We start from the raw sequence: 21733 nt of genomic DNA, 5'->3' as shown, positions 1-21733 counted from the left end.
ACAGAATGCGAACTGCCTAGATTGCCCTTCAAGAAAAACCATTTTAAGTCCCTGATGTGATCCCCCACCCCTTTGTTCAACTGTCCCTTTTTACTAAAAGTGGAAAGAAGCAAAGGTATAAATACATTTGAGAGTACCAGTTAGCTAGATTCCAGTTAATCAGGCTTTACTGTAGATCATTCTTTTAAAAGTTTTAAATTTATCTGTAAATCGAGCCCCTCCCCCTCCTAAACAGGAAGTGGGATATTTTAAAACAGCCTCAAAGTTTAAAGGATGTGAATGGTCATATAATCAGCTAGAAATGACATCAATTGCTGTTCTAAAAGCTAGGATCAGGAGAGCTTTTAGGAAAAAGGCTTCTGTTCAAAGGGAAGTGGGAGGGGTGAGGGAGATCGGGTAACGGGTTTAATTTTCCAAATGCATGTTGGACAGTCCACTCATGCATTTTTTTTCCACTGCTAATCAAATAAGACTATCTTCCAGAACCCTCATTTTCAGGTTCCTTCTGTTGCAAACCTTTATAACCACATGTCACATTTCTGCTACATTCCAAAGAAAGCGTTGCAGAACCTTGAAAACAGTTGAAAGTTTTGTGATGTCGTGCATGCAAAATCTACACATTTCAACATTTTAGTCAGTGTACAGATAGATCTTCCAAGAGGAAGAATTTCACAGGGATGGGTCCAATTTGAGTAAGGCTTGAGCACCTCTTGCTGAAGGGCTTACGGCCTCTGCGGTGGGTGCAGCTGGGGCATCTATAGTCTAATCGCTGGGCAGATTTGGCAACTGGTGGGGCAATCTCTGTCATATTCTCTGTGTTACAGATGCTTGCTTAGGCCAAATTACCTGTCTCTTTTGCTTCTGGAAAATCAAACCTTTGTGTTTCTCAACTTCCAAACTTACCCTCCAATCTTTTCTAGCTCTACAATTTTGGCTTTTTGGGTTGCAGGAAAATAAAATTGCCTGGGTGCCTCTTTCTTGAGGCTTGTCTCTGTCTCAAGGTACACTTTCTGGAAAATGTTGAAATGTTCATCAATAAAAATTGCTGACAGTGAAGCTTTCACTGTAGTATGCCTGATTTTTAATGCATCAACAGTAACTCCCACTATATCATCTATGCTATGAGATGAATGCATTGGAGACGGTATTGATCTGTTCTGCATGCCACATGCTCATCCTGCCTTTGTGCTTGGCAGGAATGAGCTTGTCAAGGCTTGGAGATGGGCCTTGGGAAACCAAAGCTTCAGGCAGGCAGGCAGCACCTACTTGTTACAGGGACACACACAAAGCCCGCAGAATTTTCCTAGGTCCGTCAAATTCTTTTCTGCTTCTTTCATGTCCTTATTGATTTGGTCCATCCCTTCCTCAATGCGTTCCAGTTGTTCTGATTAAACACAAGTATTTTATCCCCACAGAATGAAGCAGATGGAAAAGGACAAAGAAAAAAAAGACAAAACTTCAGACATTCACTTTGACATTAAAAAAGAAAAAAAATCAAAAGAAAGAAGAAAAGAAAGAAAACTGGACGCCACAGATTAGAGCTGGTACCCAGTACCTACTTGTTACAAGGACATATGAAAAGGCCACAGCATTTCCCTAAATCTTTTAAATTTTTCTCGGCCTCCTTCATGTCTTGGTTGATATGGTTCATGCCTTCTTCGACACGATCGAGTTGTTCTGGTTAGGACAAAGGGATGACAGTGTGGAATGAATTTTTTGGGGGTTTCCAACAGAACATGAGAAATGACTATGTGGAACAGAATTTGAAAGAGAAAGATATTACAATGCATGGTCCCAGAGGATGCATTGCTGGAGACTGCTACCGCCCTACACAGGCACAGGTGGAAGGAAACGAACAAAAATGATGCTCAAAATCATTTGTAATTCAGACACAATGGGATGGGGTACGTGGGCCTGTTGGATTCTGAGTGTCCAGGAAAACAGCACAGCCTATTCACTTACTCAGACACCAGTGAAACCCAAAAGAAAGAAAAACAGGGTGTTAATGTTTTAAGAATTCAGATTTCATGCTACTAGAGAAGGTAACTGCTTCAACTTTAAATATCTCTATCTTTTGGTTTTAAGCATCCTCGACCAGGTAAGGGTAGCAGATAGAATCAATCTTCTCTGGGGAAAATATCAACAGTTAAAGGGATAATTAGCAATGGGTACCAGATCTATTTTTTTCTCCCCCCTAGCAGCGGGCTGTTCCTTAGCCCAGGGGCAGTTCTTGGTTTTGAATACTTAATTCATAGGCACTGTTCAAAAAAAAAAAAAAAAAAAAAACAACAACATCAGCAGAGTCATGTTCCAAGCACTGGGACATTTAAATTCCTCTCTTCATCCTATGACTTACTTGCTATGAAAGTTCTGGAAGGCATTTCACTTCTCTGCCCCCTGATTTCCCAGTCTCTACAATGGGGGGCATGCTAGATCCCAATGGCAGACAGCAGGGAAAACAAACACATGGGTCTCTGAAGGTGGGGTGATGGGCTGGACCACAGAACAGTTACCGAGTCATCTCTGCCAGCAAAGCCAATCTGAGTGCATCTGAGACGTAGATCAATAGCCATAAAACCAGCTCGTGCTTCTAGGTTGCCTGGGTTACATTCACTAACTAGATTCATTTTTCAAAAGTTACGGCACCACATTGAGTAAATTACAAGTTCAATGAAGGGGTTTCTTAAAACAGCTTTTAAGACCCTTAAAGGAAAGCAGCAATGTGATGTCTTGGCTGTCGAGTTATAAAACCTAATTACACTTGCATCTCTCTTTTCATCTGCATTTCTGTGCACACCTGCCTGTGCCTCTGGGAATAAAGTCTTGATTAGAATAAAACTGATAAATCCATTTCCAGTCTAAAGGCAGACATAATCACTTAGAATTTCACGTTAAATTGTCCAGTGGAAATTATCAGTCCAAAAAACTAAGATAGGTTCCTTACTGACCCAATAAGAGATTGTCTATCTGGAAAACAAGAGCCCACTGTGTTCTCTTTAACGGGGCTAAACAATAGAATCCAGCTTGTTGGGAATCTGCTACCTGTGCCTGCTCTGCAAATGATAGATGAAGGCAAAATTTAAGTGTCTCTCCAGCATTGGATAGCTGGGGAGAGAAACACTGTTGTGCTGGTGAACTTCTGCTGGGTAAGCATAGGTCTAGTAACGTCTTTAAGAAAATCTTTAAAAGGACTAAAAAAAAAAAAAAAAGATGGCAAGTCTTTACATTCCAGAAGATTTTTGTGCTTTTATGAAGACTTCTTTCCAGTTCCCTTTAAAGAATGTAACACATTAGCTTGCAAATAAAATTAACTATTGAATGGGGGATTGATAGAGAAGGAGCTCAACATTGTCAAAAGGAAGAGCCATGTTAAGTACAGACAGAAATCCCAATGGAATAATTGCTTCCTGGAGTGCTGGGTGGAGGTGGAATTGAAGGAGCATCTGGACTCAGGGAAAATATGTCGCACTCCACTAATGAAAGCTGAAATACACACAGATTATGGCATGGGGATACATATTCAGGCATTTGTCTTTTCTTGAAGAGTTTCTCTGACAACATTTCAGGAGCCCCACCCACTGTGGCCCCAGGGATTAGGAGGTAATAAAAATAAAATGTAATAAAATAAAAACGTGGATTGGTCCCCAAGTGTTGTGTTTCTGAACCAGTGAATTCAAATTAAAATATAAAAACAAACAAGCTGGTCCCAGTCGGTATTTCTTCGAGCTGGGTTCTATCACGGGTTGCCAGACTATTAGGCAAAGGTCATAGCTAAGAGAGGGATGCTGAAGCTCTTTCAGAAAAGTCGATTCAGAAAATGATTTTATAGCTTCCAATATTGGTTGAATTTATCATTTCACATAATTATAGGCCAAACCTTTAATTTAAAAAAATATTGTGGAACCATTTTGTCATCGGTATTCTAAACTATTCATCTTTGGAGGGTACTGTGTTAGGTTTGTGGGTGTTTGGCATATTGATACTTCATAACTTTTCAATGGATTTCTGTGAAGACATCTCTCAGGAAATGCTTGAAAATAACCAATATCTTTATTTCATCCTGGGGGGCTAGCAGCATCTCACTGGCTGGTGCAATGTACTGTCCATAGCTGACCACTCCTTACCTCCCTAGGCTTGCTTTCTGGCTGTTTTCTGTCTATTCTTGGAGACTTGGGAGGACAATAACATTTTGAGTTAGGAGAGGTATTCCAGTAGATGACACTATATGTTGGGGCCAAGGGATTATACTTTCTTTTGCCATGTTTGGATGACTGGTTATTTATGATAGATCCACCAATGGCAGGATACTCAGGGATCTAAGTTAGACATTTTTTTTCTACTAATCTTACTTAAGCAAGGTGACATGAGGCCCTTAGAATCCCCAAACTGGTTAAAAAATGGACAGTAGAAGAATAGCAAGATGTCAAAGTTATTGACCCTGTTGTATAAGCCTTCATGAGTATAGTCAGTTACCAGATGCTGCCTATGTGATTTTCATTATCCTTAGCATTGATGAACATATGGAAATTCATTACCTAAATTTACATAGCCACTTGTGACTAGTGGCTATCACACTGGACAGTGCAGCTTTAGTCATCCATAACAGATATTGGTGTGCAGACTTTAGCAAGAGGAATGTTTTCTCAAATGCTACCTTGTAGTGCCATGAAACTTTTAAGAAAGTCAGCAGGCAATCTGGAAGAGGCCTTATTTCTGCCCTTCCTCTGTCAGGCAGAGGTCAAAGATTTCACTGTTTAGTTTGAAGTTGATCCCATGGGATTTGCCCAAGGGCTGCATCTTCAGTATTGAAACAAACACATAACCCAGCAAAGACCAACAAAAGGACTCAGTACATTTCCAGGGCCATCTGTCATGCTCAATGCTCCTTGGTGTCTCCTGATACCTGGGTATAAAACAAGAATCCCGTAAAGAATTTTCAAGTGCAACCATTTAGCTGGACAACCTGGAATGGCTCTTTAGAAGGATGTCTGTTTCTTGAAACTCCTGTGCAGCTGCAGGATAGAAGCAATCAACATTTTTGGTGTTGAGGCATAGACAAAATTAGGAGAGCATAACTGGAGAGAAATTTTAAAGCAGTTACTGATCTAAACAACTAAACACAGCATATACAGGATGAAAATGCATTTACCACGGCAATGAAGATAGTTGTTAACTTATGCTTATATGTCATTTTAAAAGGTCCTAATCACCTTATAGTATAAATGGAACATGTACCACTTAAGACCAGGCAGAAGCCACACACTCTGGGGAGTTTTACAGTTGTGTGTTTTTTCTCAGTATCACTGTGATCACCACACATCTGGTAAAACCAAGGCTAGTCTAGGAAATATGTTTAACTGAGGGATTCAGCATCTACTGTGGTGTGGCCACAAATGAAATGTTTTAGCAGAGAACATTAACTATCTTGTGGGAGAAAAAAATCTGCTCTTCTGCTTCCTTTCTCAGAGAATGACATATAGATGTTCCTGAGAATCATTTGCGCTTAAAAAGAATATATTTTTGTATGGAGATTCTGGCAAATTTTGTCTCGAGATTTTCTTTATCAAAGTGCAATGAAATTTGCAACTCAAGTAAGCATATTATTCACTTTCTCTTTTTTTGATTCCAGATTTGTATAGATTACTTTCCAAGTCTTTATGTCAATGCTTTATAGTATTGGGAAGAAAGCATTACCTTGAATCTTTCTCAAAACTTTCCTCCAATTATCATTCTCCCTTTTCTACCCCCTTCACATGCAAATTACTAAGAGAGTTAATAAGGTGGAACTCCTAATTATTTAATTGTGTATGTATCAGTTTAACTCTGGAAATGAGGTACCACTCTTCTACATGAGCACCTGTGGGTTAATTTTAAAAAGATGATTTGCCATGTTCAGAGTTTCAAATTCTGGGACATTGTGACACAGATCAAGCCAGCAACCCTTACAACTATAGCAAATTTATTTGGGGAGTTCTGAAGACTGCCACAGCTATTATAATTCCTTCAAAACACAACTACATCACTAGACTCGGTTATTTGTGTCTGAATTTTTGACAATTCATATTTTAAAAATTGTGGGGAAGTGTAAGGGTTGATGTTCAATTGTTTTTTAAAAAAAACTTTTTTCTCTTGATTTTTTAATTGGTTGGTATATATCTATTGACAAAGCTCAATACAAATAAATAATACTGAAACAAAAGTGTTTATATGACAGCCGTGACAATGTGCCCCTCAGATCTCCCTTCAAGAGGGAATTTGTAGTTAGCTCACATGTCCAGTTGCTACACCTATGGGATCTGCCAAAGCATTTCCATGGAGACCATGCTGTCGCTGGGATGCTTCTAGCTCATGGCTATGGCTGAGCACAATGGAATTACTAGAGCTGAGGCATCCTTGCCTACGGTGGGCCTGCTCCATTGGGTTTTCTTAGCTCCTGGGCTCCCCATCAGGCTGGTTGACACTTTCTCGGAGCAGCACTGGAGGGTGAGAGTCTTCCTCCTTGCTCCTCTCCTCTTAAAAAGTGTCAGACCTGCCTCAGTCGACAGCTTTCCCTGCCTATGCCTCCTCCTCTTCCCTTGACCAATCACAGGCATCCATAATAGATCTTGTACACTTCTTAGCATTTGCTTCCCAGAGGAGCCCAAATGATATCCTTTTCTAGTCCCTCCCTGCCCTAACTCATCTGAAGTTGGTAAAGATTTGTCTCATTTAGTGTAATGGTTGAAGAATATTTCTTTTATGGCCAGTCCATAATTCATTTGGTCAATCTCCCCACTGACAGACATTTAGGCTGTTTCCAGTTTTACACTCTTAAAGGTAAGGCATGTATATTTCTCTTCATATAGTTGTCAATGTATATCTGCAGCATATAATTCTAGGAGTAGAATGTCTTGGTCAAGGATGGGTATACTTCATACTTTGAAAATATTATCAAATTACTCTTCAAACATTTATATCAGTCTATAATGCATATCTGTACACTGAAGATCTCCATTTTCCCAAAATACTCACAGCATTAGTGATTATCAATTTTAAAAATTTGTATCAGTCTGCTAAAGAGTGGCATCTCATTATTGTTGTTGGTTGAAGCATGGTTTCATTATGTCTATTTATAAACTGATGATTTATATCTTACACCAATTTGCTTGTAGGTTGTTGCCCTTTTCTTTGATCATATGCAAGGTTTCTTTGTATTTTAGGAAAATGCTTTATGCCTGTTATCTGTATGGCAATTCCCACCCCCCCACCCCATCTGAGGTTTATTTATTTTTGAAGTTTGTTTGTGGTGTTCTATGTTGTGAATACATTTTACATTTTTATCTTTGACATTAAAAAATTTCTCATGATTCCTAAGAATTTTCTAATGTTTTCAAAAATATAAATAAAGAAAAAATTCTCAACAATTTGCTTGTTATGATAAGAATTCAGAGTAGAATCAGGTAGCTAACTTGTGGCTAGAATTATTATTATTATTATTTTATTATATTATTTTTCTCTTTATTTTTTAAAAAATTCAATTAATTAACATATAATGCATTATTGGTTTTAGAGGTACAGGTCTGTGATTCATTAGCCTTATATAATACCCAGTGCTCATTACATCACATGCCCTCCTTAATGTCTGTCACCCAGTTACCCTGTGGCTAGAATTAATAAGCATTGCCATACGACTAGATGTATTGAGACAAAAAAAATTACCCTTCTAGATTCCACTTTAGAGTACAGAGATAATTTTCAATGAGTCTCTGATTTTCATTGCTTCAGCATTTCCATAACAATTAAAAAACAATTTAAATATTTTAAGTGTTTCAATTATAATCTTCCTCGGCTTATATCCTGTTAAAGATATAACTAACAGGACCTAGTTACTAAAGGAATCCTCATGATGACTTGGAAATCAAAACTGCCAGATACTGAATTAGGATGGTCACAAGAAATGGACGTGATGTACTATTCTCTCATTCTATCTAGGGATTATTACAAGAAAACAAAGTTTATGGGGAAAATTGGGGATAAGGAGGTTCAGAGAATTCTCAAACTGTCCAAAATACTACCATTAAAAGAAAATCCAAAAAATAATGACTTTTGCCTTCAAAATTCTGTTATTCCAACATATATAACACTGAGATTAGTGACATTCAATCAGTCATGAAGGCTTCAACATTCCCATACATTTACCAATCTTTTCAACAGAGAAAGGGAAAAAAGCAAGATAATGAAAACTCTAGAACCCTCATATATGCATATAAATATGTTGAAAGGACCACCTGTGTATACACAAATAATTTTTTTTTAAATGCACTTTATTCAGATGAGGAATTGTGCTTACTGAAGAAATCTCAACTTACCTCCTTGTTCATCCAACATAACCAAAGTCCTGATACCAGCATCTTTACTCTACATTCCAATAATGGTAGCAAAGTTGAAAAAGAGTTAGAGAGAGAAAAGAGAGAAAGAGAAATCAGTAAGGGGACAATTAGCCCTAGAAATGGAAAATGAAGAAGGACCAAAGGAAAAAGAGGGAGGAAATAGGGCAAGAGCACTAAGGGGTCACCTGTGGATTTGCTCTATCAGTGAATCTTAGGGCAGATGAGGTAGATGTAGCTCAGTCTCCATGGGGGTAGGGCTGGGGATCAGGCTTGGCATGAAATTGGAATACACAACTTAATACTATACTGTGGTTTTATATTTGCAAAACAAAAATGCCTTATAGGTTCTGTAACACCAACCATAGAATGCAAATCTTTCAAAATCTTCTAGACTAAATCTTCTCTGGCATGATACATCAAGAAGTTTCCCTCAGTGAATTGGGAAGGGATGCCCCACTGGAAAGTAAGAAACTTTGTGGGTGAGATTTTTAGGTTTATCAAAATAGATGACTGCTTCACAAAGGTTGAGAAATACAGCCCCAAACAGAACTCACCCTCCCATTTTCTCTCTACGGGGAAAAGTTCTGTGAGATTTAGAAAACCAATGGACAGATGAGAAATAAAGGCTCTTTATTCTGAAATATAAAATTCTGCACAATAATAGAATGTGAGAAAATAATTCATCCACAAGCTTTATTGCACGTCTTTTGTGCAGAGATCTGGAAAAGGCACTCCTCATCTCAGTCCACATGATCTAAACAAACCAAACACCACCTGAACTATTTGGTGGAGGGGAGTGGGACTTGGTGGGTAGGGGAAAGGAACACAGATATTTGTATGGCTCAACCTTAAAAATCATCAATCCTGGGAATTCAAACTAGTTAAGGAAAGACTTCATTTTATAGGGTGATTGTTAATAAGTATAAAATGGCATTACTAACAGTTTGGATTAATTGGTTTTTCAAGGGATGCTCATGGTGTCCCCTAGAATAAACTCGAAAGGAAGACATCTCTCATGGCCCCATTTATTTTCCACTGACTTATTTTATTTATTTATTTTTTAAGATTTTATTTATTTATTTGACAGAGAGAGACACAGCGAGAGAGGGGACACAAGCAGGGGGAGTGGGAGAGGGAGAAGCAGGCTTCCCGAGGAGCAAGGAGCCCGATGCCGGGCTCGATCCCAGGACCCCAGGATCATGACCTGAGCTGAAGGCAGGCGCTTAATGACTGAGCCACCCAGGTGCCCCTCCACTGACTTATTTCAAACTAAGAAAGAAAGAGAGGGATGTTAGTGGAGGTCAACAGAGCGTTTTGTTTTCTTTTGTTTTGTTTTTAAACAGTATTTTAACAACTCAATAGGGCTTTTAAAAAATAGAACACTGAAAATGTTTTCTGTGAGTTTTATAAACTCACCATTTCAGAGAATGTTCCAGACAGGAAAAACCAAGCTACTTCTGAACACATTTTGATAGGATTTATTTGTGAGGTTAGGAAGTAGTTTGGAGAGCTTAGGTTGACTTCGGGAGTCATCAACAGCACAAATTCTGGAGCCAGACTCTGCCCTGGGATCCTGGTGATTTTATTTCCTAGCTGTGGAACCTCAGGGAAATGTCTTCATTACTCTGTGCCTCAGTTCCCTCATTTGTAAGACAGCAATAATAATAGTTAATACCTCATTGAGTTGTCATGGGAATTAAATGAATTAGTATGCGGCACATGCTAGAATGGTGCCTGGCCTAGAGTTAGCATGACATAAGTGTTTATAAAATAAATACCTTCAGAAAATGCATCTATAGCAGGATATTTGGCAAATGAAAATTATCGTCATTACCAACTACCATCAGAAGCTTCCAGACCACTACCTCCCAAACTTTAATGTGCATTTGAATCCCCTGCATAGGAAACATCTTGTTGAAACATGGATCCTGATTCAGTAAGATTGAGATAGAGCCTGAGATTTTGCATTCTGAATAAGCTCTACCATCTAATGATACTGCTGGTGCCAGGATACCTATGGAGCAGTAAGATTCCAGATCCCAAGACACATTTCAAAATCTTTTACTTCAGTGTGTTGTAAATGGGCATTTGTCTACACTGGCCTGTGTTTTAACCATTTCTGTGCCCAGACAGGAACAGAAACAGCTCCTTCACTTCCCAGAGTATGTATAAGGATAAAATGAGCTACAGAATGTAAAAACTTCTTAAAAAGTTCAACTCTATGGGAGGCTATGGTTCCAAAAAGCAATTAAGATAAAGGATTTACTTTGTATAGCATATCGATCAGTTTAGAATGGGCTACTGTTTTCTCAGATCCTTTTGCTTTTTGCGGAATTCTCAAAGGAAAAAGGAAGTATGATAGGAGTTGCTGATGGAAAGAAAGTGCTGTGGCATAGGAATTCACACTCTGGGATCAGGTAGACCTGGGTTTTAATTTAGTTTCATCTCTGCCATTTGTAGCTGGGTGTTTCAAGTAAGTTACTTAATCACTGCATACTTCAATTTCCTCCTTGGTAAGACGGAGATCAGAATAATAGTAAAAGGTGTCTACCTACAAGGGTTAAGTTAGATTACATACATTTGATGATGATAGCTCTGGGTATAGTACCCAGCACATAGTAGGTTCTCAATAAATGTTAGAACTTACATTTGACTCCACTGTTTTGCTGACAGTTTTTATCAAAATAACTGGATTTTATTTGGGGAAACTAGAAAGGCAAGGGAGGAGAAGGGCAGGGATGAAGACAATATTTCAGGGAAGGCAGAATATTACTTTCTCTTCTTCTTAACAAGTATTATGTTTTAATAGCTAGGAGTGAGAGGAGGTGGTTCCAGTTTTGTCTTAGCTCAATTGTTGGTTTCTGTTTGAGATTGCTGGGAAAACGGTCTACCTAAAAACCAGAGTTGGAGATATGAGGGATTTTTTTTTTCATTTCTTTCTTTTTTCTTTTTCTTTTTCCTTTCTTGCAGATGAACCAAGACCACTTCTAGAACATTTTTTTAAGTCTTTCTTTTGTCATTCTGAGATGTTTTCCCCAAAGTCCAACACATCCGAGCTAAAACCAGGACTCTCCAGGCACTTTCTTAACTGCGAGAATTCCAAAAGACCCCACATCTACCTATGTGGAAAGAACTACCCTGCTTCAGTTATCCAGTAGAAAGTCTGGCATAACAAAGACATGGCTTTAGAATGCTTATTCTCTTCTCATTGCCAAGGTGTCTTGAAAGATAAGTTGGGATGAAAAGAAAAGATGCTTAAAACATCCATGCAGTGTTAAAGAGCCTCAGTAACTACCACTCCGTGAAAGCTCTAGGTGGTGCTTCTGAACTGGTCTGCCCTTAAGCAGTGGGCATTTCCTGGGGTGACCTTTCATAGCCCAAGACATTCATGTGTAGACTTCCTTTCTGGCATGCAGTGTCAACAGAATCAAATTTTTTGCCTGGAACCAAATATTCCCTTCTTGGAGAGACAGTCATGATTCTGTTACCAGAATTAATTACATGTTCCAGAGGCAGGTAAGGCCTTGACTTTGGAGAGCTATTTTCATACCTGTTTTCCTGCATGATACCAATTTATATCTTCCCTCCCACCCCCAAAGGTAGGCCTTCCATACATGTTTGTTGACATGCAGCCATCAAAAGAGCCAGTTTGCAACTCTAGCCTGGGAACCAAGTGCTATATGATTTCTCATCTTTTTGCCTGTGTATGGCCAGCTTTTCTGAACTTCCCCAACTGACTTCTGTGTAACTTTACATTGTCCTTGAGATGCCAATAATGGTTTCTATTAAAAAGCAAGTTTCTATACCTGCCACTGTGTTACACCCTAATGTCTCTGAGGGCTGGCACAAAGTCCTATATTGAACTGAGAGTGGGGTTGTCTGCCTCAGGTAGATTTCACAAGTTTAGTAACCTTTCCCGTCTTTGAGACTAAATTTGAGTAAGAATTCAGCTCAATTCAAATTATATAGCACTGATGCACTTTGGGATCCTGGGCAAGATCCTGGTATTTCAGTGCTCACATTTGCCAAGTAATTTCTGCCCTTGATGAATATTTAATGCTGATTCTCTTTAAAGAGAATTTCTTTTTTGATTGAAAAGCAGACTACCCTCTGAATAGCCAATGCCCTAGACATAAGGGGTATTTGACCATCAATATAAAATAACCCAGGAGTAAGTAAGAGCAATCAATCTACACTAATCATGCCTTGCTCATAAGTTCCCAAGGATAGAAAGTCTAATAGCCTCCTCTCATTTATGAGAGGTAGGAACTAGCTTCCATCTGTTTCATCCCTTGTCTAAGATGCAACCTCATGCTTGATCAAGAAATCCTTTAGGAGAAACAAAAATGTATGATTCAAGTATCCTACTTCAATCAATAGAGCTTTTGAGACTTTCTCCCCCCCCGGAGAATAAATTAGAGCAGACACACCTTACTCAAGACTGGTCGACACTGCCTGAAATTTAAGAAGAGGCAAAAAAGAAGTATTCATTGGCCCAAAGACTCCGATGGATGAGGGGCCAGTTCAAAGTGATGCACCCTGATGCATTTTCTCTACCACTTCCACTTTCTAAGCACGGTTTCAACACTGCACAGGTGGAGAGACTGGTGATAGTTCTGGTATTTTAGAAATTTACTTCACATGTGCACAAACATAAATGAAAATGAAAAATGAGCCTGGAGGCTATGGCTGAAGGTCATAAAGATGTATAACATAATTATGTCAGCTGATATGTGGGTTTCCTTCAGGTCAATGTAAGAACTCATGTGGGAATGTTAAAAGGATTTGTTCCTTTTGCTTGTTCTCATGTTGGGTTGAGGGAAAATAAGTCAACTCTGAAAGCCTTGCCAGCACCCTTAGATTTAGAATACCTGCTTCCTTCTTGGTCCTCAAGTATTTCTGCACAAGGGGTGTTCCCAGGATAGAGCAAAGACAACATTTCTCTCCATTTAGATAGGGAAAACTGCTTTCTGTGCTTCCAAGGGCTCCTTTGTTGGCCTGTCTTCCTGTGGGGGCCAATTTGTGCTACATTGCAGGCTCAAATGCTCATTTTTCGTGATAACAGATTTCATTAAATGTACCTCCCACCCTTTCCCGGTGTCCTGGGGAGCTCATGGTGCCCCCTTCTCCCCACTCCTCTTGTGGCAATTCACATTTAGCCAATATTTCATTTCTGGGTAAGAAGCTGAAGCTGCAGAAATAAAGGAAGATGATGGCTTTTCTAGCGTGAGAGGAAGCCGAACTTCCTTTTAGCCTTATAACATTGATCTTATTTTCCTTTCATGTCATTGCATAAGCAATTTACAGTAGCGCGAGGCAAGTAAGCTCATTTAATCATTCTGCTCAAGAACACGCAAGATCCTTAAAAATGATAACCACACATGAATTGATAAGCAGTTTCAAAGCATAGCTAAAACAGCATTTCACTGAATAAAAACTATTAGGCTTGTTTTATTCAGTTAAGATAAATATAGCCCATCCCATTCTTTTTCCACTTCATCTCTCCCAATGGGCAAGTTCAATTAATCCACTTATTCTTCCTGGTTGCCTGCTGCTCTCCCCAATTGGAATGAGCAAGGTTTATTGTAAATGCCCTTTTGATTCCATTATTGCTATCTGCCCTATTTTGCCCATTTAAAAATAGTTTGGGATTCACTAACCATGCCTCGCAAATGGATGTTCAATCCAGGGTCAGGAATATAAAAGAGCTTCTGTATTTGCGTTATGGCCTTGAAATTCCTTTTATCAAAGAATTTTCCTATTACTTCATGAATTTTAGTGCCTGACTCTCAATATTACAATTTCTGAAAATGTTGTATCTATGGGTATGTATTTTTAAAAGTCGTATGTGTGGCTAAGTCAAAACAGAATGTCAAGATTAGACGTGACTTAGAGGCATCAAAATCATTATAAGTGAAGTTTTTATGTAGGTAATGCCTTTAGATTTGCTTAAAGTGATTCAGTCTTCTGTGATTTCTTAGGAACATTTACTTGGAAATACCATCCTTCTCTACTTCCCAGACTATAAAGGTAGCCGGGAGGGGGGAGGGATCCTCTGATGGCTACCTGACATCTCCCTCATTAATGTGAATTCCAGATAGGCTACAATGGAATCAATGGAACCAATGGGATTTGTGGCCTAAGAAAAAGCAGTAGGGTCTAGGAAAAGAATATGCCGGCAAAAGGGATTAGTTAATCTTGAAATATGGCCGCTCCTTACCTCTTCAACCAGTTGCAGCATACGACGGGTGCTTTCCAGTGACTGGGATTAAAAAAAAAAAATTATGAATGCAGGATCCAGAGGTCTTGGAAAATCCGAACTACTCTCTTCACTTGAGAAACACAAAGGGTTACTATCACACATTCTTTTAAGTTTGTAACTGAACACATTTTCAATCTCTTTCCTATCAGTCTTTCTACATAGTAAGATTCCCTAAAGCAATTACATTAAAGCTGATCTTCTAAAATCAAAACCATATGAAGCTGATCTTGATATCAAAGACAAAGTAATCTGGAAAAGATAATTTTCATGTGCAGGATGCATGAAAAATTATCTCAAATACTCAGAGGATTAATTTGGCCTCCCTGGACCAGGAATATTGAATTTTCAACACAAACATAATATCTCATGAATTGAGATGAATCTAACATCAAGTTTCTTATAAAGCTCCTAGAAACACAATTGGAAGTTCTTATCAATACAAATTAAGCTGTCGCCTTAGGGTGAAAAAAAATCAAGCATGTTTGAAATAACTAGCTTGTAGGAGACAGCTATAATAATTATCTTCATCCTTAGATAAGACAAAGTGAGATGGAAAGTCTGAAGTCAGCACTGGTCCCTCAGGCACATCATTGTCACTTTTTTCTCAGTTCCTTTGAAACTACTAGACTCCAGCAACCAGTGTGATTTCTCAAGGCTTTGCTTTTAAGTGACAAACTTATTTTGGACAAGATCCTGAAGGAGCGGGAAGAATGTTAACTTTCCTAGAAGAGCTGTCGGGAGGCTGCTTGTTGAAATACAATGGCTGTAAGCAGTGGTGTGTTGGTAAATGCTAAAATAGATGAATACAAATATGAAACAGATATGAATATACATATATGTATAGGTATATTTAAGTTTATTATTTTCCTGATATAAGGGATGGAGAACATAGAATTTACAGATAATAAAATACACAATGCCCTTTATTATAAATTCCATGTAGCCAACTGAGTCTCACAGAAAGCTTTTGTTAAGTTTTGCTGAACTCTTGTGTCCATTGCTAAGCATGCAAAGGACAAGTGTAGTTCTGACATGAATGTTGGTTGATATTTTCATTTGCATTAATGAGTAAGAGGAAAGTGAAACAATGGAGAAATGTTGGGACTTCGCTAGTTTGTCAATGATGCAAGTGACTTCTTTGCTGAAAAGAATAAAAATTTTCAACTACTAGAAGATTTTCTCCATTTTTTGTGTTAATTAAAGAGTAATGACTAGAGACATGCCCATTTTTAAGTTTAATCTATGTTATTAACATTTTCTCCACTTTCTTAAGTCTAGACAGTCAACAAAACAGTAAGTCAAACCCTTATTTGTAGTGTTTGCAGATTCCTGTGATATAAATACCCTTAACCTGTCTGATTTTTAACTACAGCACAGCATCACTGAAGGTGAACTTGGGAAGATGTACAGTAACATGATGTTACATGGTATTCCTACACTACAGATATAACACAAGTCAAGAACTTTGAGAGCATAGGTAATATGAAAATATAGGGAAAAAATTAAGAAGTGATGACTTTTGAGTATTTATTGCCTTTGATTTTTAATATAATCTACTTAATTATCAATTTATATAATTCAATTTTAATACCAGCTTGCAAGATGCTGGAAAATGTAACAATCAGCTCTCAGAATTAGGCCAGCTCTGGACACCCAAAGACATTGCTTTTCTTAGAGGATCTTGACTTACATAGATTTCTACAAATTGGGAGTTTAGGCTAAGACAGTTGTACGTAGGTTTATCAACTCATTCTTGCCTGTAGAGGTGTCAGGTGTATAGAAATTCAGTCATACTCCTCCGTTTTTAAAATTGAGATGTTAGAAGATCTTTTCCACCTGAACCTGAATAAGACAAACTACTCAGCTACCCAAATTTTGCTCCTTTTTCATGTCCCAACCCTCACCTCATCAGCCAGCTGGTCAGCCCTTCGCTGCATCTCCTCCAGCTCATTGCGCATGTCCGCATCTTCAGCCATGGTTGTGGTGGGGTGGGGGGTGTGGCTGGGTGCTTGGGCTGGGGGTCAGTGACGGCTTTGGACACAGAACCTGGAAAAAGCAGATTTGAACATGTGAGAGTTTATGTAAGTGCATGTAGTATGTGCAAATAGGAGATCTAAATAGCCCACACTTTGTCTCCATGACTCAGTCATCTTCTGAAGACAGAAGCCATACTCAGACAGGGTTCAGTAGAATTTTGCTGTTTCTCCAAAAGGTGCATTATGAAAGCACACTTGCCAGCTTTATAATGGAGACACATACCTGTCTATCTATGAAGCATTTTTAAGATACAAACCACCAAGAGTTTGGAATGATGGTGTGGAGGGATGTGGTTCTGGGTTAGTATACTTTTAACCTCACATTTATTTTCCATTTTTATTTTATTTCTAAGAGCTTTATTGAGGTATGATTGATATATAATAAATCCCACATATTTGAAGTGTATAGTTTGAAAAGTTTTGACATAGGTACACACACAGGAAACCATGACCACAACTAGGAAAACATACCCATCACCCCCCAAAGTTTTTTCCATGCTCTTTGTAATCCTACACACCCTCATCCCATCTCATATTACCCATGTGCTGAGACAACTGTTTATCTGCTTTCTGTTACTATTAATTAGTTTGCATTTCCTAGAATTTTATATACATGGATGATACAGTATGTACTATCTTTTGTCTCTTTTTTACTTAGCATGATGATTTTGAGATTTATTATGTTGTAGCATGTATTAATAATTTGTTCCTTTTTGATGTTGAGTAGTATTCCACTGCATTTAGAAGCATTTGGAATGTAGGGGCTAAGGGCAGGCCACCTCAAGATGTGCCACTTTGGCATGCAGATTATTTCGAGCTGAAAGGAATCAAGGCCCAAAAGACTCAGGAATAAAATTTGACCTTCCCTCTAACTGCCTACAAGAATTTAGATAGAGGACCTCCTCCAGGAAAGGAGCAATCACCATAAATAACTACAGTATAACAAGAAGTAGGGGTGGTAGCACAGAAGGATTTAGCAAAGTTTGATTATTACAATTACTTCCTATGTCCCATTGATTCTGTATGGCCCAGGAAACATTTGTTTACCAAACATTTTTTTTTTTTTATCTTCCTGTGAATTTTTTCCTTTCCTTTGAAGTTCCAGACTCCTACCCTCTTCTCCTTAGTTCAGGATGACATATATACCTCATTTTGCCTGACTGCTTTTGGAACTCATATCTATGTAGATTCCCCATACATATACAATTGAATTTGATTTTTTCCTGTTAATCTGTCTTATGTCAGTTTAATTCTTAGACCAACTAAAAGAATCTTGAAGGATAGAGGTAAATTTTTCCTCCCCGGCAAGGAGCTAAAGGCAGAAAATCTTTAGTTTCCTTCAGTTGTTATCAGAGGTTGTCAAGAAGGCTTATGTGAGTATGCACAGTTATTTTTCCAAAAAGTAGATGTCCTTGTCCCTGAAATGTGACTGGCCCTTTCTTGGTAACACTCTTGAAATCCCATTATGATGCAGATTACAAGTAGCCAGACTGAGCTCCCTCCAGAGCCAACCAGCCCTGTCCCCCTCTTCCTTTTTCCTTTCTTTCTTTCTCCTGTCTTCTCGTCTTTCCTCAAATATTTATTGAGTATTTGTAAGATGCCAGGACAGTGTTAGGCACTAAGGATATAGTGATGAATGAGACAGGTAAATTCATTGCTGTTGCAGAGCAACAGCCTAATTAGGAAGATGAAGTAAAATAAGGAAATTAAATTATTCAGTGTGAAACTAATTATTTGGGGTCATAAGATAGCTGCCCATGGGGCACGGCAGGCCTCCCTGAGGAAGTCATGTCCCCAGGAAAGGCTATCAGAGGTAATGGGATAAAGAGCCCAAGGAAGGGTTTGCGATGATAAATATTTGATATGTTAAAACCTTCTCTGTGAGTAGCACAACTGTAGAACTCATGGGCTCTTGCTTTGTGGCTGAGATGGTCAAGTGTGCACTCGAATTTTTCCTCCCTCTTCCATGGTAGAGCAGGGTCTTAGGGAAATGGCTGCCCGGTTGGGAATTACATTTCCAGTTCCCACTGCAAAGAGGTGGTGCATGTGGCTAGAGATAGCTCATGGGTTACAGTGGAAATGAGGTGCATCCCTGCCAGGCTAAGGCATTCCTTTTATGTCCTCTCTTTCCCTCTCTGCCAAAAAAAAAAAAACAAAAAAACAAAAAAACAGGGCCCTAGAGGATGGCCAGGCCATGAGACAGCAAGAACTTGGGCCCCTGGCATCCCTACATGGAGGCAAGTTGATAGTTAACCACAAAGACCTGAACCTTCATATGAAATGACAGCGCACTTCAACTGTACTACACTACTGAAAATGTGAACATTTTGTTTTGTTATAGCAGTGGGTGTTACAATAACAGAGGCAGGCCTGAAGAAACTTAAAATGGAGTAAAAATATTGCATAGGAGCATGATTTCCCAACCAAAAAACATATCAGTGTTTGTTCTTCTATTGAAAATTGAAGATGGGAAAGGAACTTAGATTTAGGGCTTTGGGGTAATACCATGTTTAATTATTATTCTTTTTTTTCTTAAGACTTTATTTGAGAGAGAGAGCATGAGAGACAGCATGAGCAGGGGAGAGGAGCAGAGGGAGAGGGAGAAGCAGACTCCCCATTAAGCAGGAACCCCTACATGGGGCTTGATCCTAGGACCCTGGGATCATGACCTGAACTGAAGGCAGACACTTAACTGACTAAGCCACCCAGGTGTCCCCATGTTTAATTATTATTCTAATAATTATTGTTATTATTACTTGTATGAGAAGCTTTTTTTTTTTTTTTGCAAAAATAAAATGAAAACTCTTCATCAAAAATAATCAGGTTCGGAGAGGCAGACCCTCAATGACCTCATCTCCCAGGCCTGCTGCTATACTGCTTTCTTGACAGTTAAGGCTGAACTCCTCTGGGATTTTAATTTAGCACATATTATTAGACTCTTCCACATGTATTACTCTTGTGAAGTAATTCAGAACTACTCAGGGTTCCTCAATAGGAGGAGTCCTAAAGTTAATCTCTTTGGAGATAATAGATTTCACAGTTCTTTTATACCCAGTGGTTCTTGGGCAAAGTGACAAATGGGGAATCACAGTAAAAAAGAAGGAAAAAAGCTTCAGAACTACATTCTACTTACCAACATTTTTAAAAAAGGTAGTAAGCTTATGTTAGGCTAGTTCTATGTGCAGCCATTTAAAATGTCGACAGAGCATCATACCATGAGCCTGCTGATTTTTAAAAAAGATTTATTTATTTGAGAAAGAGAGAGAGAGGGAGGGAGAGAGCATGAATTGGGGGAGAGGGAGAGAGAGAATCTCAAGCAGACTTCCTGCTGAGTGCAGAGCCCGACACAGGGCTCAATTCCACAACCCTGAGATCATGATGTGAGCCAAAATCAAGAGTTGGACACTTAACCAACTGAGCCACCCAGGCACCCTGAGCCTGCTAATTTTTTTTTCTCCTTAAATTTTTTTATTGTTATGTTAATCACCATACATTACATCATTAGTTTTTGATGTAGTGTTCCATGATTCATCGTTTGTGCATAACACCCAGTGCTCCACGCAGAACGTGCCCTCTTTAATACCCATCACCAGGCTAACCCATCCCCTCCCCTCTAGAACCCTCAGTTTGTTTTTCAGAGTCCATTGTCTCTCATGGTTTATCTCCCCCTCCAATTCCCCCCCTTCATTCTTCCCCTCCTGCTATCTTCTTTTTTTTTTTCTTAACATAGATTGCATTATTTGTTTCAGAGGTACAGATCTGTGATTCATCAGTCTTGTACAATTCACAGTGCTCACCATAGCACATACTCTCCCCAATGTCTATCACCCAGCCACCCCATCCATCCCACCACCCCCATCACTCCAGCAACCCTCAGTTTGTTTCCTGAGATTAAGAATTCCTCATATCAGTGAGGTCATATGATACATGTCTTTCTCTGATTGACTTATTTCACTCAGCATAACACCCTCCAGTTCCATCCACGTTGTTGCAAATGGCAAGATCTCATTCCTTTTGATGGCTGCATAATATTAAATTGTATATATATACCACATCTTCTTTATCCATTCATCTGTCGATGGACATCTTGAGCCTGATAATTTTTGAACACCAATTCTGGCCACCATAATATGTACTCTTGATATAAAGCTTTATATGCTTTGTGTTTCACTTAAATACATGTTTCCACTTTGGAAATTAGGGATCTAGCAAACAGAAACTGGAAGGCATTTATACCAAGCCACTTCTGAACCTTGAAATAGGCAGAAACAAAATTCCTGTGTTCTTCTGGGTTGCTGGGATCTACCCTCCAGAATAAAATGGTGCATCCATGGAAATGTGGAGATCATGAGTCCTAGCTTAGTGAAGTGGACAAGAGCTTACATAGATGGTTGACTTGGGCACTCAGTTGCTGGCTGACTCTGGGCAAGTTTATCACTGTCTCTGAGCCTTAGTTTTTTTCAGCAAGGCACATAATACCAGTCTCATAGGTTTTCTGAGGGGAATATATTATAGAAAGTTCTAATCAACCTTGTTTGTAACGATGTGGGGGCTTCATATTCGGAAAGACTTGCTCATTCAGGATAAGCCTGTACCCTTTGCTAAGAGTGGAACAAATCCAGTATTTGTTAATTAGCTTTCCTTTCTAATGGCTGGGCAGGAGGCACATTGCTGTGATGCTGAGTACCCGCAGAAGCCTGAAACCAGGGAAACCAGCAGAGTGCCCAAGCCTGCAATTTCGAAGTAGCACCTCTCACAGGATTGCCACGTGGAGACAAATAAGAGCATCTTCTCTCCCTGTTGTCTATCTTTGTATTTTGCTGCTGGTTTCCTTGGGGGAACATCTTCCTTCACTCTAAGTAAGCAACTGACCTTTCCTCCTAATAGGTTAGTTTATTAGAAGGCAGATCCTCTGTTTTCCAACCTAGAGTATGATTGCTAGTTTTCTCTTCCAGGTCTATTTGCTGATGGTGCTCTCTCTCTTGCTCTCTGTCTCTCTGTCTCCCCCCACCCCCTCACACACACACACACACACACACACACACACACACACACACACACACACA

At 39.0% G+C, this 21733-nt stretch overlaps 1 protein-coding gene across 5 annotated transcripts in view; it reads right to left on the bottom strand.

The window, feature by feature from the left end:
* The window catches only part of SNAP25 (synaptosome associated protein 25), an 82414-nt gene that overhangs the window by 11585 nt on the left and 49096 nt on the right, over window positions 1–21733 (bottom strand). For 4 of the 5 annotated variants that reach the window (XM_025876526.2, XM_073878390.1, XM_073878392.1 and 1 more), the window contains 4 exons: window positions 16536–16677; window positions 14590–14631; window positions 8349–8397; window positions 1267–1384 (listed from right to left, as the gene is read on the bottom strand). In XM_025876526.2, coding sequence (XP_025732311.1) covers window positions 1267–1384; window positions 8349–8397; window positions 14590–14631; window positions 16536–16607 — 281 coding nt within the window. In that variant the 5' untranslated portion in view covers window positions 16608–16677. Of the gene's footprint in view, window positions 1–1266; window positions 1385–1559; window positions 1678–8348; window positions 8398–14589; window positions 14632–16535; window positions 16678–21733 lie in introns of all 5 variants that reach the window. The other variant, XM_025876527.2, reaches the window with a different exon arrangement.

The sequence above is a fragment of the Callorhinus ursinus genome, unplaced genomic scaffold (assembly GCF_003265705.2).
Source record: "Callorhinus ursinus isolate GAN/ISIS: 27379988/994484 unplaced genomic scaffold, GSC_fseal_2.0 scaffold29, whole genome shotgun sequence".
In the NCBI taxonomy this organism is placed as follows: domain Eukaryota; kingdom Metazoa; phylum Chordata; class Mammalia; order Carnivora; family Otariidae; genus Callorhinus; species Callorhinus ursinus.
The sequence above is the reverse complement of the archived record's forward strand: the minus strand, read 5'-3'. Positions and strand labels throughout refer to the sequence as shown.